General features: G+C 43.7%; 1 protein-coding gene across 3 annotated transcripts in view; it reads left to right on the top strand.

The window, feature by feature from the left end:
• Positions 1 to 95: 95 nt before the first annotated feature.
• The window catches only part of grin3bb (glutamate receptor, ionotropic, N-methyl-D-aspartate 3Bb), a 92,620-nt gene continuing 76,575 nt past the window's right edge, over positions 96 to 16,140 (top strand). Inside the window, exons 1-2 of one of the 3 annotated variants that reach the window (XM_072700022.1) lie at positions 96 to 288; positions 864 to 3,336. In XM_072700022.1, coding sequence (XP_072556123.1) covers positions 3,295 to 3,336 — 42 coding nt within the window. In that variant the 5' untranslated portion in view covers positions 96 to 288; positions 864 to 3,294. Of the gene's footprint in view, positions 3,337 to 6,915; positions 8,733 to 16,140 lie in introns of those variants that run through there. The other 2 variants (XM_072700021.1, XM_023843718.2) reach the window with 2 other exon arrangements.

The following is a 16,140-nucleotide window of genomic DNA, read 5'->3' as shown; positions in this document are numbered from 1 at the left end:
TGCTGCAGGAATGGGCTCCTAGCTGTGCTGCAGGAATGGGCTCCTAACTGTGCTGCAGGAATGGGCTCCTAACTGTGCTGCAGGAATGGGCTCCTTGCTGTGCTGCAGGAATTTGCTCCTAACTGTGCTGCAGGAATGGGCTCCTAACTGTGCTGCAGGAATGGGCTCCTTGCTGTGCTGCAGGAATGGGCTCCTAACTGTGCTGCAGGAATGGGCTCCTTGCTGTGCTGCAGGAATGGGCTCCTAACTGTGCTGCAGGAATGGGCTCCTAACTGTGCTGACATCACGGTAAACTGAAAGACTTATCACTAAAGCCCCACGAAAGTGTTTATTAACAAATAGCAAAATGTTACTTTTCTTAAATACTCACTGTAATGTAAAATAAATACAAAAACAATAATACTGAAAACATGGATAAAAGTAAATCTTCGTCCAGCTTTGCTTTCAGTTGCTATAATAGTTGTACGGTATGTTTTTTTACTTGGATGAAAGGGGAAGCATTCCACTTACTGTAATTAAACGAAGATGTTGGCTGAACATTCCCTTGAATTATACCGAAGACCCTATTACTGCTTATCTGCTCTTCAGTTCCCGTTGAACAACAACTGGCTAGCAGGAGATTAAAAAAAATAATGGAAATGTCGCCTTTCCCATGTCCACCTGGCTGAGCTGTGGGCTAAAATGGCCGCCGCACCTTGCTAACGCTGACCAACTCCTGTCACAGCTGAGAGAGAAACACTTTGATTCAATCCTATTAAATGGAGAAACAGTGACATGGATAGAATGTGCCCATCTGCCCTTATTAGGGAGAGCGACGCCTTTCCTGAATTGCTGTAACCCATTTGCATGGTGACCTTCCGCAGGGGACACAGCTCAGGCAGGGCGGGCGTTTGCTGCAGGACACTGCCCCATCCTGGGAACCTCATCCCGGTGAAACCGATTACCGTTAAATCTGTGATCTGAAGTTAACACACAGCCTTTCACCGGTTCTGCAGAAATAACTCTCTCCATTTTCTCATTTCCCAATCTCCACAAGATCTGAAGCAGACATTTTTCATCGCTTCGCTGATTTGCTCTGTTAAAAAAATGAAAGAAAGAAAAAGGTGGCTTTCTCTCTCAGTGATGCTTTGATTTCTCTGTTTGCACGTAAGATGCAGTGATAAAGTCCACAGCTTTCGGGGCCAATTTGACCCTTCTAGGTGGAACAATGAGGCTGTTCCCTTCCACTGTGGGTGGGTGCGACAGCAGAGACTGCAGTCTCAGAGCCCCTCTCTGTCACTGTCACACTTTACTGCTCTCTTCCCAGTCTGTCCCCTCGTGTCACCTGATAAACAGACTGTCATAACTGATTATCTCCTGAACAGAAAGAGCCAGGCTCTGAAAGATTTAATTCCTGCATTCTCCTGCCAATGGATCAAGGCAAAGCAGCAAAGTGATGCTGTATATTTTACTTGTCTATGAAATTATAATTCTCTCCTTGATTTCTGCTAAGTGGGTGAAATGGATTGTGGGTAAAGTTGCACAGACTTGCACTGCGCTGCTCATAGTAATGCAAATGAGCTTAATTATTTTGTTAATTAGATGCAGCCTGGTCTAGCTCACACCCAGATGACCAGGGGAGCCAACATTTATGTTTGCCGGGGAAGAAACAAGCTGCTCAGCCCACATGGTGAGAGGCAGCCCAGTGGAGGGTCCCAGACAGGAAGCAGCCGAGATTGGAAGCGTCTCATCCTGTGAAGTTTGTCGTCCTCCTCCCATCTATTTTCAATACCTACCTGTTGGCCTGATGCAAAGCCTGTCCTCACTGGGATTGGGCAGGATATTCCCTGGGCAGCAGTGTCACCCCCATGCTAATGAATGCAGAGGGGGGCACTGATGGCAAAAAATGGTTTATTTTGGTAGGTTTTTGGCCAGCAACATTATTTGCAATTATCTACAGGGGAAGAATACATAAAATAAGAAATATTACTGTCCATCTCCGTGAAAAGTGTTCTCTTCTTAACTCAGTGTTAACTCTGCAGGACTCTAGTAGTAACGGCTTCCAATGATTCCTTAATATTTTAACCCTCTTCCCACTTAATGTGGCTTATTAGGTTTTTGTTTGTGAAAGCAGAATGTCAGTGTATCGAGTGAATAGGTAGAGTGCAAACAAAACAGGCTTCTGCAAGGACAGCCTTCCATACTAGGACCCCAGGCTGCCAGGGCCCCACCGCATTGCTTTCTGTGCCCCTTGGTTGCCAGCTGACAGGGCAGCCCGTGGCCTGATGCGCAGAGGTCCTGGTACTACTAGCTCTTTTAAGTGTCTCAGGGACGACGAAAATAAAGGCCTAATCGAGAAGTTCACAGCAATGCAGCAGGTTTGACCTGCATGGGCCGGCAGTAATTAAACTTGTTTGTGAAAGCTGCCCACGTCAGGGATTAGAGGCTCTTGTCTGTTTAGGGAGGGTAAGGAAACCCTTCAGGATTAATTACCCAAATGTCCCAGTTAGCGCTTTATGTTCAAGCTCGATAATGCGCCTTTTGAACGTGGAGTCCCTCTCTGATGTGTGGAGCCGTGAAATGCTGTAAAAGTTGAAAAGTGAAATATATTTAAGCGCAGAAATAAAGCTCACAGTCATTTGTAATGAAGCTTAATTCTCTTGAATCCTTATCAGATGAGACACCTGTGGCATTTGCCATTCTGCTATTTATATGTGTGATTCTGTTTGTAGGTATGAATTAAATTCTATGTGGGCTTTGGCTGCCTGGTGTTTTAAAGGTTTGATTGATTCCTCCATCTTCTGACTGGTTTTCCTGGTAAGGGGGCCAGTTAACCTTGGACCCCCCAGAGATTTTGTCCTCCTCTGTCAAACTTGGGGTTTGTTCTCCTCCTTTTATGGCTTTTATTCACCACCCATTTATAGTCCTGTTACCTTAAGCTTTTCTGTGTCACTAAGTTTGATTTTTTTCTTCTTCTTGTGAATCGCTTTGGGGCAACTATGTTGGGAAGTATGCACTATAAAATAAATGGAATATGTCACCAAAATGATGATCTCCTGACAGCAAAGGTTTCCTCCAAGTCACAGCTCTGAAGATGGGCATGAATGAGCATTTGTGACAGATTTGACTCACACAGGATTTCTCTGTACGTCTCTGAGACACCAAAAAAAACAATTGCTGTATTCTGTTTTTGGGTATAGGTGTCAGGTTATCTATGATCATCCGCGCCCTGCTGAGCAGGGACGGAGACGGCAGTGCGGCTACATGAGCACGTGACCATCTGTCTAATGAGACTGAACATGGGATGCAGATTCTATGCTGTGTGAAGGTTTTGTCATTCAGCACAAGCAGAGACAGGTAAGAGTAACGTCTTAGGAAAGGAGGAAGATGATTATAGGACTATCATTTCACTCTAGGGTATGTAAGGTGTCACAGTACTATTACTAGCAGTGGTCCTCAGAATCACGGTGAAAATGTACAATGATGTAAACTATATGAAAGCCTTGTGTGAGCAGGATGAAGAACTTTGCAATAGGAAGGAGGATGTTCCAGGGTGTGAGGCTATCGTAACAGGAAAGACCTTTGACTGCCGCCGTTATTCTATATTTGCATGCTAAGATACCCTGAAGTTCAGTAGTAATGATTTTATTAAGCCAAACAGAACTTTGACTAAACTAGCAGCATATGGTGCATAAATGTTAATTTTAAAAAGATATAAATGTTCTAATATGAAAGTCAGATGAGTCAGCAATGTGGTTAATATGCCTTAGTTTGTAAATTTAGACAGTCTGCCTTTAATGAGGGGAAATAATCAGCATGTCTTTGTGAAATCCTCCTCTGTGCCACTTGAGGGTACCTGCTTCTGAGCTCAAAAGCTGGTTTTAAAAGTGACAGAGAGAGAGAAATGAGAATTTCACGTTTGCCAGTGTAACGGGAGCAGAGTCATGCTTAGGCATGGCTAATCTTACCTGCGGACATGTCAAGGATGCAGTGTTATGTAGTATGCTGTGCACTTTGCTGGCATGCTGATGCTCAGCTGCGTGGTTCCACACTGCTGCGTGGTTCCACACTGCTGCGGAAGGCGCTCGTGTGGTGCTGAGAGGTTCTGCCAGATAATGGAGTATCTATGGATGCCTATCTTCTGCTCACAGGCTCATATCACTGGTGATCAAATTATATCTGTTTATTTGGAATGTTAGCTGCCAACAGAGGTTTTTTTTTGTTTTCTTCTTCCAGAAAGTCTTACCAAAAAGTCTTATTCTCACCAGAACCTTCTGGGAATGATGAAGGTCATCAAATCAGAATCCTTCATTCACGCAGGCAAATACAAAACACAAGATGTTTCTTTTGTTACCATCTTGCAGAAAATTAAATTAAGGAAACAAGAAAACAACTGAACCTAAATGTAGTCTTTAAAGATCCCGGTCCATGATTTCTCTGCTGTGGCAGATAGCAGCAGGGAATCTCAACTCGCTTTTTTTGCAAAGCTCTTCTCTTTCGCATTAAATGTACATGGAAATCGTCAAAGCAACTCCACTTCGACACCTATAATAATTTAGTGACATTTACAATGCCGTCGTCTGAGGCCAGCTATGTGCATTTTGGATGGAAATCCTATTCTTTCGCTCCAGGATGGAGATTTACATGCTTTGAGAAGAATTCTAAGCAGTTCCTCTTACCCTCTTGCTACATTTCATGCACTGTGGATGTACAGGGAATGTTAAACCACCTCTGACATTTTAAAGCAAAGACTTTCCTCGCAGTTTGTATTCTTAAAAGAAATGATTGCCTTTGTGTAGTATATCGCTGCACTTGATGGTAGTGAGGACACAGCAGTTCACTCACAGTATGCCTCACGCACAAGGTCTGTAGTGGGTAATTGGTTAACTGTGAGGCAGAGGGTGTGTTTATTTGTTGTTACTGGTCAGTAATATTGTTTCGTCTTCAGAGAGCTTATTCCAGATAAACTGGCCTCCCATCCAAGGTGTCTCCTGCCCTGTGCTTTCTAGGGTAGCTTCCAGGGGTCCACCATGACCCCACAGATGGAAAGGATGGGTACCGTAGTTATAGCAGCTTGACTCAATTATGGCTTTCGCTTCAGATTAGCCATTTAAAATATGCAGGACAGAAGGGTGTGCACCTGTTTGATTCATGGTGACGTAATGTGGAAATAATGAAAAATGGACAAGGGCTGTACAGTGGGTGGATAAAATAAGTGAAAGGAACTTTGAAGTGACTGAATCATAATTAGAAATTAAGATGCGGGGGGAGTAATATTCAGTTGGATGCCGATTAGCAGCCATTAAAGAGGTGACAGCCAGCCCATTGATGGCAAAAGCATCCAAAATGTCAGAACTGCAGGTACGCTGCTCACAAAGACTCTGAGATTACTGAATGTATCAAGGGGAGTCTTGGAAATCACCACGGCGTGTGTCAAACAGATACATATTCCAGAATGAGGTCTGGGTGGGTTTTTGTTTAGGAAACACCAAAGGGTGCTCCTGACCCACAATGTCTGTTGCTAGAGGCAGCCATCTTCGGGGATTGTATGATAGCTCTGTAAAGTTATATGATGGTTAAAGAGCATCTGCCCACTTTCCGGGACCCGGTGTAGACAAGCAGCCAAACTGCCCATGTGGACAAATGCATTTTTCAGTGCCTCGACAAGCAGAGTGTGGCACTTAAAGGGTAACTGATACCAGTCAGTCTGTATGTAGTAACACGGAAGACGGCAGTGCATTAAGCTGGAGCCCAGGGACTCGGATCAATACATGTTAACTGGGAGAGCTCTATTTAAAGAGGAAAACCGGCCTGCTGAGAGGCATGTAGTTCTCATGGCTCCTGGTGTCTGTTTTGGTTTCCGTGTGGTCACACAGAGGTCACATCCAAATCCTCGTTATGCATCCAACTGGAGTGACACTGATTGGGCAAACAGGATTTAATGGCTGCATAGTCCTGCAATGTCACTTTGAGAAATGTTCCATGTTCTGCGCAATAATGCTGACCGTTCCATCTCTCTTTTGGGATGCTTTTGGGTGAAGGACACAAGGTTGACGACTTGTGATGTAGGTCCTGAAAATGACAGCGCTGAGAATGGTCACCGCATGCTTAACGTAAGAGCACAAGGGCAAAGCTTAGCGTCAGGAGCCGGCAAGTGAAGACAGAACGAGTAAATCCTTTCCCTTCATCCGTGATAAATATCACCAGACTGAAGGAAATGTGCATATATGGTGTTCTGATAATTCTCAGCAAGGGCAGGAAGTCTTTGTTACATCATAGTTCACATTAATATCACCCTCCTCTGCTTCACAACATGCAGCTAATTCTAAGCAGTGGCTCATTGTTTATTGCATACAAATTTTTGAAGAAGGCTTAATTACTTCATGAATTTGTTCTATGTTTATTATCCATTTCACATTCCAGAGGATTTATCCAGCACAGGGTCACGGAAATCCTGGAGCTGATCCCAGGCAGTGCAGGGCATGAGGCTGGGAATGAATGGGGTGATGGGATAGAATGCCGATCTGTGGTAGGAAAATAGGTAAGGTATGCCCCGCATGGGATTCTGGTCAATGGCGGGGCACTGGGCAGGGGACGCCCCGCATGGGATTCCGGTCAATGGCGGGGCACTGGGCAGGGGACGCCCCGCATGGGATTCCGGTCAATGGCGGGGCACTGGGCAGGGGACGCCCCGCATGCGATTCCGGTCAATGGCGGGGCACTGGGCAGGGGACGCCCCGCATGGGATTCCGGTCAATGGCGGGGCACTGGGCAGGGGACGCCCCGCATGGGATTCCAGTCAATGGCGGGGCACTGGGCAGGGGACGCCCCGCATGGGATTCCAGTCAATGGCGGGGCACAGGCCAGAGGACACCCTGCATGGGATGAGATTGGATGGGATGGTCATCCATGGCAGGGCACTGAGCAGGGGACGCCCTGCATGGGATGGGATGGATCTATAAATCAATGCATTTCATGATAGCAGAATATTACTATATTTGCTTATCTAGGTATTTGTATTTTGACAGTCCATTTCTACCATGACATGTCTTTACATTCCTAAGAAGTGTTGAAGATTTTGTTACACTTTGCTATGATTTTGTTCATTTTCAATTTATTAAACCATTAGATCAAATACTTTTGTAATTTTACAGCTTCACGTGGCTTGCGATATCTTTTCTACACAACAACTTATTTTTCTGAGAATCTGCATACTAATGACTGAGGTGAGACGGTGAATAAGACTTGTCAAGTAACAGGACGCCGATGAGACGATGCAAGACTTTAGACAAATACTGTTTGAGATAAATGAGACAGATAATCCAGAATTATACATTAATACTGCGTGTGTATGTTTTCATCATAGCTGCGCGCCGTCACTGACCCGTTTCAGGTTCATATTAGGAATTAGGAGTCCAGTCAATCACTGAAACAATGCATTAAATATCTACACTTAGTGGATTACCGACTGGGACTCCTCATTTCACCTAAATTCGCCACATTAATATCTTTATGACAACTGAATTCAAAAAAGAGTGCACAGTAAGACTGGTCAGCCTTCTCGAGGTACTATTAAGATGTAATTAAGATAAGAGCCCATTTAGTGAAAAGCACAAGCCTGCGCTGGGGGCTAAAACACATTTAATTCCAAGTTTGCACAGAGACATCCCCATCGGAAACTCACTTCACTTAGGCGTTTATTATTAAGATCGCGGTAATGATACAGCTATAGCAATCAAGGGAAAAAAACAGCCACAGTAATAAACCGGATTAAATGCAAATAGCTTATTTTTTCTTTGCTTGTTTTATTAAGTTCATACAATCTATATTTTGTGTTGTATTTTTCCACCCGTCGATATATAACCGGTATGTTGATGGGCAGTTCTGGTACGCGGTTATACTTAATGATACCTGTGTAATGTAGGCTATGACACGCATACGCGCATGCACATTTGCATACCGGCATCTGATTAATCATCTTTCTTATTTGGTAAGTTGAAACCATCAAAGGCGACAGAAAAAGCAGCAGTGCAGTTGTCAAAATGCCCGCCTCACGCCTGGTTTCGTCGCCGTTAAAGGAGAACGACAGCCGGTCGGCATCTCCGCCTCCCCGTGCTGCACCCCTCCCCTTCTCTACTGTATCCACACATTCGCACCAAAACTCCATCTATGGATCGGCACTCGTATCACCGTCAACAAAAACAGGAATTAAGGACGTAAAAGAAAGGAAAGGGGCAAAGTAATAAGACAAGCAATGCTATCTTCTGACAATACCTCAATCCGACTGAGAGCGAAGCAGGATGAATTTAATCTTTTCAAGATTCTTGGCATACTTTTATTTCGGGTTGCAAGTCCTTCTCCATTCCTTCATCGGTCCCTGTTACCCCCATCCCCAGCCCTGCCACATACTGGCGCAGATAGGACACACAGTTCGCCTGGGTGCCCTGCTGCCTACCCGCCAGCCGTCCCGGGTACAAGCCGCTTTGAACCGCGCCCTTGCCAGTCTCGCCCAAACTGGGAACAACTTCCTTCCTTACAACCTGAGCTTGGAAATGGTACCGAGAAAACCCCCGACCGGGGACCCCGAGTCCCTTTTCAGGTGCGTGTGTCAGGCGATCGTTGTTCAGGGGGTCTCCGCAGTGCTCGCCTTCCCCCAGAGCCAAGAAGAGCTCGTACAAGTGGAATTTATGGCTACTTTTTTGGAAATCCCTTTCATCAGCATCATTGAGCAAGGCGAACCACTGAAAACACAGGTAAGAGATAAAAATCCTGGGTTTGAGGTCCCCGCGGTTTGCGTTTTCACGGTGTGTTTGAAATGTTAATGAATTATGAAGTTACAGGTGATGAACTTCTCTAATTGAGCGCGTTTTCTTAAAACTGCTCCTCTTGGCGGAAAACAACATCAGAAAAACATTACGGGTCTTGTGCTATAAATCATTTTCAAATTCTTGTTTAAAACAAACTATCGAAATTCACGACGTTCATTTTGTTAGCAAGATTTTCTAATTTGTTTTATTGACCTATATTCCTATCGAAGTACAATATCTGCACTGGTAAGAAGGAAGCTGTTCTTCCGCTTTTCTGGATCAGCCAGACAGTTATTTTCCTGTTCGCACAATCCTGCTTAAAACATTTTGATGCCCCCATCCCCCCGACTAAATTTATTAGGAGACGTGCGTGACTGTAGCCTAAAATAACGCAGATGGAAATTAGTGTGGTTAGACATCGCATTTGAGCCATTTATCCAGAAATACGTGACTCTGTAAATAGAGCTGTTGTTTTAAGATTTAATGAGCATTTACCAGTATGGCTTTGCAATCCGCACATGCTGCCTTAGTGTTTCCTTGTTAAATACATTTTGTTTAAGATGCCATTATGATTGAGGTGAGATTTGAGCTTTCTTTGAGGTTTATATAAAACGATTTAGAAACCCATCAGCCCAGAAAGCAATTTTCTTAATGAAATTAGTCGAATCCCCATTGCAGGGAATCCCCACGCAACGATTATTATATTAAAGATCAGTAGTTTGTTTTTTTCCTCGCTTCATTTCTATTGAAATTTTACCAAACTTGGTGAAACAGTACAATTGGATGTCTTTTAATAATGGCTAAAGGACTCATACAGTAAAACTGGATATAACCCAGTAAGTTCAGTTAAGAAAAGGTCTTTTACCTAAATGGTGTAACTCACTATTTATCATAAATGTGTTTATCTTGTCATATGAGGACTTTATCATTCCCAACAGCTGATTTAAACGAAACAAACGTATAGACGCGGTGGACCACTGAAATATCGTTGGTTCTGCTGGACTTAATGATTCAAACTTAATGTACTAATTTTGCGGCGTTGTTTGCGGCATTGTTTGACACTATGATGCTTTAAAATGGTAGATCAAATAAAGTTGTGGTACTTTTGTCACTTATGAGGGAAACAAGCGTGTGACGAGCCTCTGAAGATGTTTATTGCGGAGGAACCCCTGTGCGTTGCTGCTGGATCTGTACCTCTGGCTGCCAAACGCGGCGTAGTAGGTGCATTTAATCAATGTACGTTTACTGTAAAAGCTTCACTTTCTATCGTGAGTTAATACTCGTGTTTTTTCATTTAGTTGCCATTCATTTCATTTTTTTTATTGTTAACCATACCGGAGCACTCATAAATATCAGGTTTTAAAATGTATGTTCCGAGTAAAGGTTGCAATTGCTGTTTGTAGGGTTAAAAGGTAATTTCGGTGGTGTGGTGAAGATGGCTGCCTTTCAGTGGAACGTCAGTAGCCTACCTATTTTTCTTATCAGCGGTCTGACGGTGATATCTAAACTTAAGTGAGAAATCACGCACTTGCTGTGCTCTGGAAGTTACCATCAGTTCTAAAGTCTTTATGGTTAGATGTACATGAAATACAGTTTTATTATTTTATTTTTATGGCACATTAAGTATATGCAACCTGTGCAATATTTTGCGTGGTTAATAGCCGCTATATTAGTATTACATCGTGCTGATTGTTTAATGAGCTGTTTGCCAAACTTTCAAGGTTAAAAGATGATAAATAACAGTCAAGATATGTTTATAGCCTAGTTGTAAAACAACAAGAATTACATCCGCAAACGAATCAGCGTCATACTAAAGTTTACATTGGTCTACTGTACATTTTTGTGCAGTAGACAGTACATCATTGTTAGATCAGTATATCAGTATTTTGACATGTCGTTTGTGTTCTTGTTACTTTTTGAAATGACTGTGTAAAATGTGAATATCTGAAATGGTAATTACACATGTAAATTTTGACATCAGCATTATTCTGTTTTATATCTCATATCAGAATTATAATTTTGTACAATACTGATCTGAAATTAACTACAAATGTCAGGCATGGCATTTACAGCATATGGCATGTGTGGATAAAGGTATCATGTTTAAATGGTTCTGTTTTAACTTAAGCTCATGAGTATGCACATGTAATATATCCACCAAGCATTTTGTACCGTTTGAATAAAAGGATGCTGCCTTCTGAATATTGGCACACCATTATTTTGCTTACCTAAACATCCAAAGGAGGAAAAGCGGCTGTTTCTCTGTTCTGTGTTCTTTGACTAATTAGCTTAAAATTCGTATGGTATGAGGTTCTCTAAATGGAAGTCTTTGTTGGGATTTACCTTCGTTTAGGAAAAACAGTGACTACAATCTAATAGGAACCAAAAACACTTGAAGTGGTGATGTTGGTGATTTGGGTCTAATGATACCCGTGCAAGCCCTATGAGAGCAGCGTTGTTTGGGAGCCCTGTAGTGCGTACACGCTCCAGCCAAAATCTGATATTCTGCTAAAGCTGCCAGCCCAACCTGCTGCAGTCGTGCATGTCCACGGGTCTGAATGCGTGGGAATGTTTCAGACGGTTTTTCTTGTGGCTGCCGGCGCTCAGTCATGAGTGGTTGCTGTGTGTCTCCTCCTGGATACAGAGCCTCCATGGCTGTCAGGATCTCCGCAGGAAGGAGGAAGCTGCCGATGATGGCAGGGGAATACTGTGAATTAACCCTGCATTGCAAGCACAGAATCCGCATCTAACTGTAGATTAATGTTTCTTTATAGAACTGTATGTGTGGATATGCTTTGGCCTCTGGCATGCTTTATTATCTCTCATATTTTAGTTTTAGTCTGTTTAACCATCCCTGTGTGTGTGTGTGTGTGTGTGTGTGTGTGTGTGTGTGTGGGTGGGGGGGGGTAACTTGGCAGAGTTTACCAATTGAAAATGGCTTACATCTTGAGGTACTTTAACAAATTAAAAGAAGAAAAAATCACACACTGTAAATCTTCTGGCCGACTAGGTAAAGTGCATACATCTGTCTTGTTTAATGCCAGCTCATTAAAATCACTTTGGAAGGTTTCATAGCTGACGAAGGAATTATCACTTTATGCTAGACGGAAACCTATAGCATAGAACATATATAAAATATAAGCAACGCTCTTTGGAAATGCCATTTGCACAGGAGCAGAGGTGTTCCCTCAAACAAATACTCATTCATTATTTGCCACATATGTTAATGTATGTGTACTGTACGTTGATTTTTGAGGGTTGGTGTTTCATGTGGCAATGATGTGCAAGTTATCAGATGTACTGCTGGTTTATTCACAATATACTGTATATATAAATAACAAAGCTTGTCACTGAAGAACCCCCTCCCCCACCAATTAGCCTAAGAGCTTCAGTTGGTAAGCCTCTAATTTACTAAGAATAGTCCATAAGCAAGACAGTGAATGCATTTTTCTATGTATGCCCTGTATAGGTATCATTTAAATAAGAATGAGGGACCAGGAGAAGGACCACATAGGATCCTCAGGCATTATTCTGCTCCCACTGTAAGTGTGTGTGTGCGTGTGGGTCAGCAGGTCCTCCAGGACCACATGCTGTCCTGTGATTAGTGTGTCCTCAGGACGTTCTTGTCCCTGTTACTTGTGGTGATTTCCATTGAGTTTTCTTTCGTCTCCACACTAGCCCACAGATGACATACTTCACTGATCCAAATAAGTGGGCTGCATTTATGACTCAAAGAACATCCAGTTGAAAAGGTAAATGTGTGTTTAATGCTTGGAGGTGAAGTGTGTGCCATCGATCCAGATCCGTTCATATCATCCCTCTGTGACAATAAACCTCAGAATACCAATCCAGTTCTCCTCCTTCTGAATTCTTTAATTTTCATGGGAACCCCAGAACAATGTAACAGATTGATGAGCCTAGGAAATTCTCATTCATCTGTCTTTTTTTAACAGAATATTTTCAGTTTTTCTTGCCAGCTGATGGCTGTCCTGTGGGGAAACATTGACAATATTAACTTCCCCTTGTTTCTGCTCTGCAAACGCCGTTTTGTTAAAAGGAGATTGACATAAGCATGAATCGAGCTGCTTGTTTGAAGGAAATTACATTTAATCCTGAGACCTCATTGAAAGGGTCTTATGTTTAATGAAACTGCACCACTCTCAAGGGACACTGTTTTCTAGGCTAAAGACGCGCAGAAAAGATGAATGGATTTGTCCTTTGGTTCAAATGCATATCTTTACTCTTCCAGCAATTCAAAGGGAAATGTGTAACTTTTTTAAAAAAAGGTTAGTATCTGAAGATTGCAGTTCATTGGGATAATCCAAGCAGAAGGTCCCGGAAACGTTCATCTGGGAAGCTAAACCCATTGTTGAAGTGTCTCTTTCCTCCTTGTTCAAGGCTCACTGTCAGCAGAATCGGCTCAGCTCCTGTCATCGCCACAGCCATTCTGTGAGTTTGTGAAAGAGGTCGGACCACTTGACCTACTGGGTGGGGGCCTGAGATGGGGAAGGGGGCTGTTCTAAGGAAGGGTTAGGGTTCGGCTTAGGCGACCTGTACAAAGGGCACCAATCGGCCACCAGCGTGGCTGCAGTTGGCGCTTCCTTGGGGGATGAGTCACCCAAGGCATTTATCTCTGCTAATGCCTTTTAAATGTAATTAGCAGAAAAGAAGAGAGCCTTATTTTATTTGTCTAAAACAAACTCCGTGTCCCGGACCTTAAAAATCCAAATGCCATATTTGGAATTGAATGCTGATAGCCGCTCCATGTGTCTGATGCTTTCTGATGACACGGTTGAAATGGTATCGGGGCACACGGCCTCGTAAAGGCCAATAAAATTGTGTTTTTCTGGAGTCAGTTCAGTATTTTGATTGAAATAAGCAGAATGGGAAATCTCTGCCATACACATTGTCTGCTTACACATCAACTGTGTGTGCGCACACACACACACACTACAATATACACTCACCTAAAGGATTATTAGGAACACCATACTAATACGGTGTTTGACCCCCTTTCGCCTTCAGAACTGCCTTAATTCTACGTGGCATTGATTCAACAAGGTGCTGAAAGCATTCTTTAGAAATGTTGGCCCATATTGATAGGATAGCATCTTGCAGTTGATGGAGCATGAAGCTCCCGTTCCACCACATCCCAAAGATGCTCTATTGGGTTGAGATCTGGTGACTGTGGGGGCCATTGTACAGTGAACTCATTGTCATGTTCAAGAAACCAATTTGAAATGATTCGAGCTTTGTGACATGGTGCATTATCCTGCTGGAAGTAGCCATCAGAGGATGGGTACATGGTGGTCATAAAGGGATGGACATGGTCAGAAACAATGCTCAGGTAGGCCGTGGCATTTAAACGATGCCCAATTGGCACTAAGGGGCCTAAAGTGTGCCAAGAAAACATCCCCCACACCATTACACCACCACCACCAGCCTGCACAGTGGTAACAAGGCATGATGGATCCATGTTCTCATTCTGTTTACGCCAAATTCTGACTCTACCATTTGAATGTCTCAAGAGAAATCGAGACTCATCAGACCAGGCAACATTTTTCCAGTTTTCAACTGTCCAATTTTGGTGAGCTCTTGCAAATTGTAGCCTCTTTTTCCTATTTGTAGTGGAGATGAGTGGTACCCGGTGGGGTCTTCTGCTGTTGTAGCCCATCCGCCTCAAGGTTGTGCGTGTTGTGGCTTCACAAATGCTTTGCTGCATACCTCGGTTGTAACGACTGGTTATTTCAGTCAAAGTTGCTCTTCTATCAGCTTGAATCAGTCGGCCCATTCTCCTCTGACCTCTAGCATCAACAAGGCATTTTCGCCCACAGGACTGCCGCATACTGGATGTTTTTCCCTTTGCACACCGTTCTTTGTAAACCCTAGAAATGGTTGTGCGTGAAAATCCCAGTAACTGAGCAGATTGTGAAATACTCAGACCGGCCCGTCTGGCACCAACAACCATGCCACGCTCAAAATTGCTTAAATCACCTTTCTTTCCCATTCTGACATTCAGTTTGGAGTTCAGGAGATTGTCTTGACCAGGACCACACCCCTAAATGCATTGAAGCAACTGCCATGTGATTGGTTGATTAGATAATTGCATTAATGAGAAATTGAACAGGTGTTTCTACTAATCCTTTAGGTGAGTGTATGTGTGCTGAATAATTTCTGCATAATAGCAATCACACTGGCCAGTTAGGAGAGACCAAATGTGTACTGCTAACTTAATTACCATGAAAGCTCTTATAAAGAGCGGCTGAAATAGCAGTGGCTGAAATAGCAGTGGCAGAATACCTCCACTGACTCACAGCTGGGGGGCTGCGATAGGCAGCCTGCCTGGGGGGCTGCAGGTTACTCCTGACTGATCAATGGCTGGGATCTGCTGGCGTTCACATGTGGTGCTGTCATCGTGAGGTGCTCCACAGGAGGTGAATCCTGGCTGAATTGTTCAGCTGTTTCCCTGAGAAACACCACAGCATCTCAGATCTGCTCGTGAGGCAGGAGGTTGCTTTTATCAGGAATGGATATTAAAGATTGCCCCAACATGCTTTGAGGCATGTCGTGCTGGTGCAACAAACAAGACTTGCTTACCCGAATGACCTAAATTCTGTGAATTCTCATATTGCAATACTTGTCTTGGCCTGTAGGGGGCAATCAAGACAGTGATTCGGTAGGTACCACTGTCACCTCATACCTCCAGGACTGGGGGTTCAAATCCCACCCTAAATGTACAGTTTATGTGCCCGTTGTTTTCTTCTCAGTAGTCTGCGTTCCTCCGTCCACAGTCCAAAAATGTGCAGTTAGGCAAACTAGTGTCCCGCAGAAGGCTGCGGTCCCGCTGAGAGTGGCCCTGCCTTTGCTCCATGTCCCTGGGCCAGAATCTGGGCTCACAGCACTGCCCTGAATGGGCGGCATGAAACAGATATAAATCCTGATGTGGACAGCGTTCCTGGGCTTGTTGATGGAATCGCTACATGGGCATGGCACTGTAAAGATGGATGGGCACCATTTTGTCATGGAGTCAGAGGAAGTGTCAGTGACTGACGTATGATTTCAGAGCACAGCTCCTCAGCATCGGCTCCAGCCCGATGGTCCTGTTGTGTCGAGTCGTGCTTCAGCCTTTCATTATTCCAGGGCTGCTTGTGTGGTTCCTTCTCAAAGGGAAAAGTGCAATGCCATCACTAAAGGTAGAATCCCCTTTATTTAAAGAGCTGTCACATGAAGAACAAAAATAAAATCTCATTCTTTTAATGCAGACATCCACAAATGTCTTGGAGCCAGGAAGGTGACAGTGCATGTCATGTGACGCATCACATGACCTCTGGTCCTCAGAGTAGTGGAGGGATTC

This window comes from Paramormyrops kingsleyae, chromosome 15, assembly GCF_048594095.1.
Source record: "Paramormyrops kingsleyae isolate MSU_618 chromosome 15, PKINGS_0.4, whole genome shotgun sequence".
Lineage (NCBI taxonomy): Eukaryota > Metazoa > Chordata > Actinopteri > Osteoglossiformes > Mormyridae > Paramormyrops > Paramormyrops kingsleyae.
Note: the sequence above shows the minus strand (reverse complement) of the source record. Positions and strands in the feature narration are given on the sequence as shown.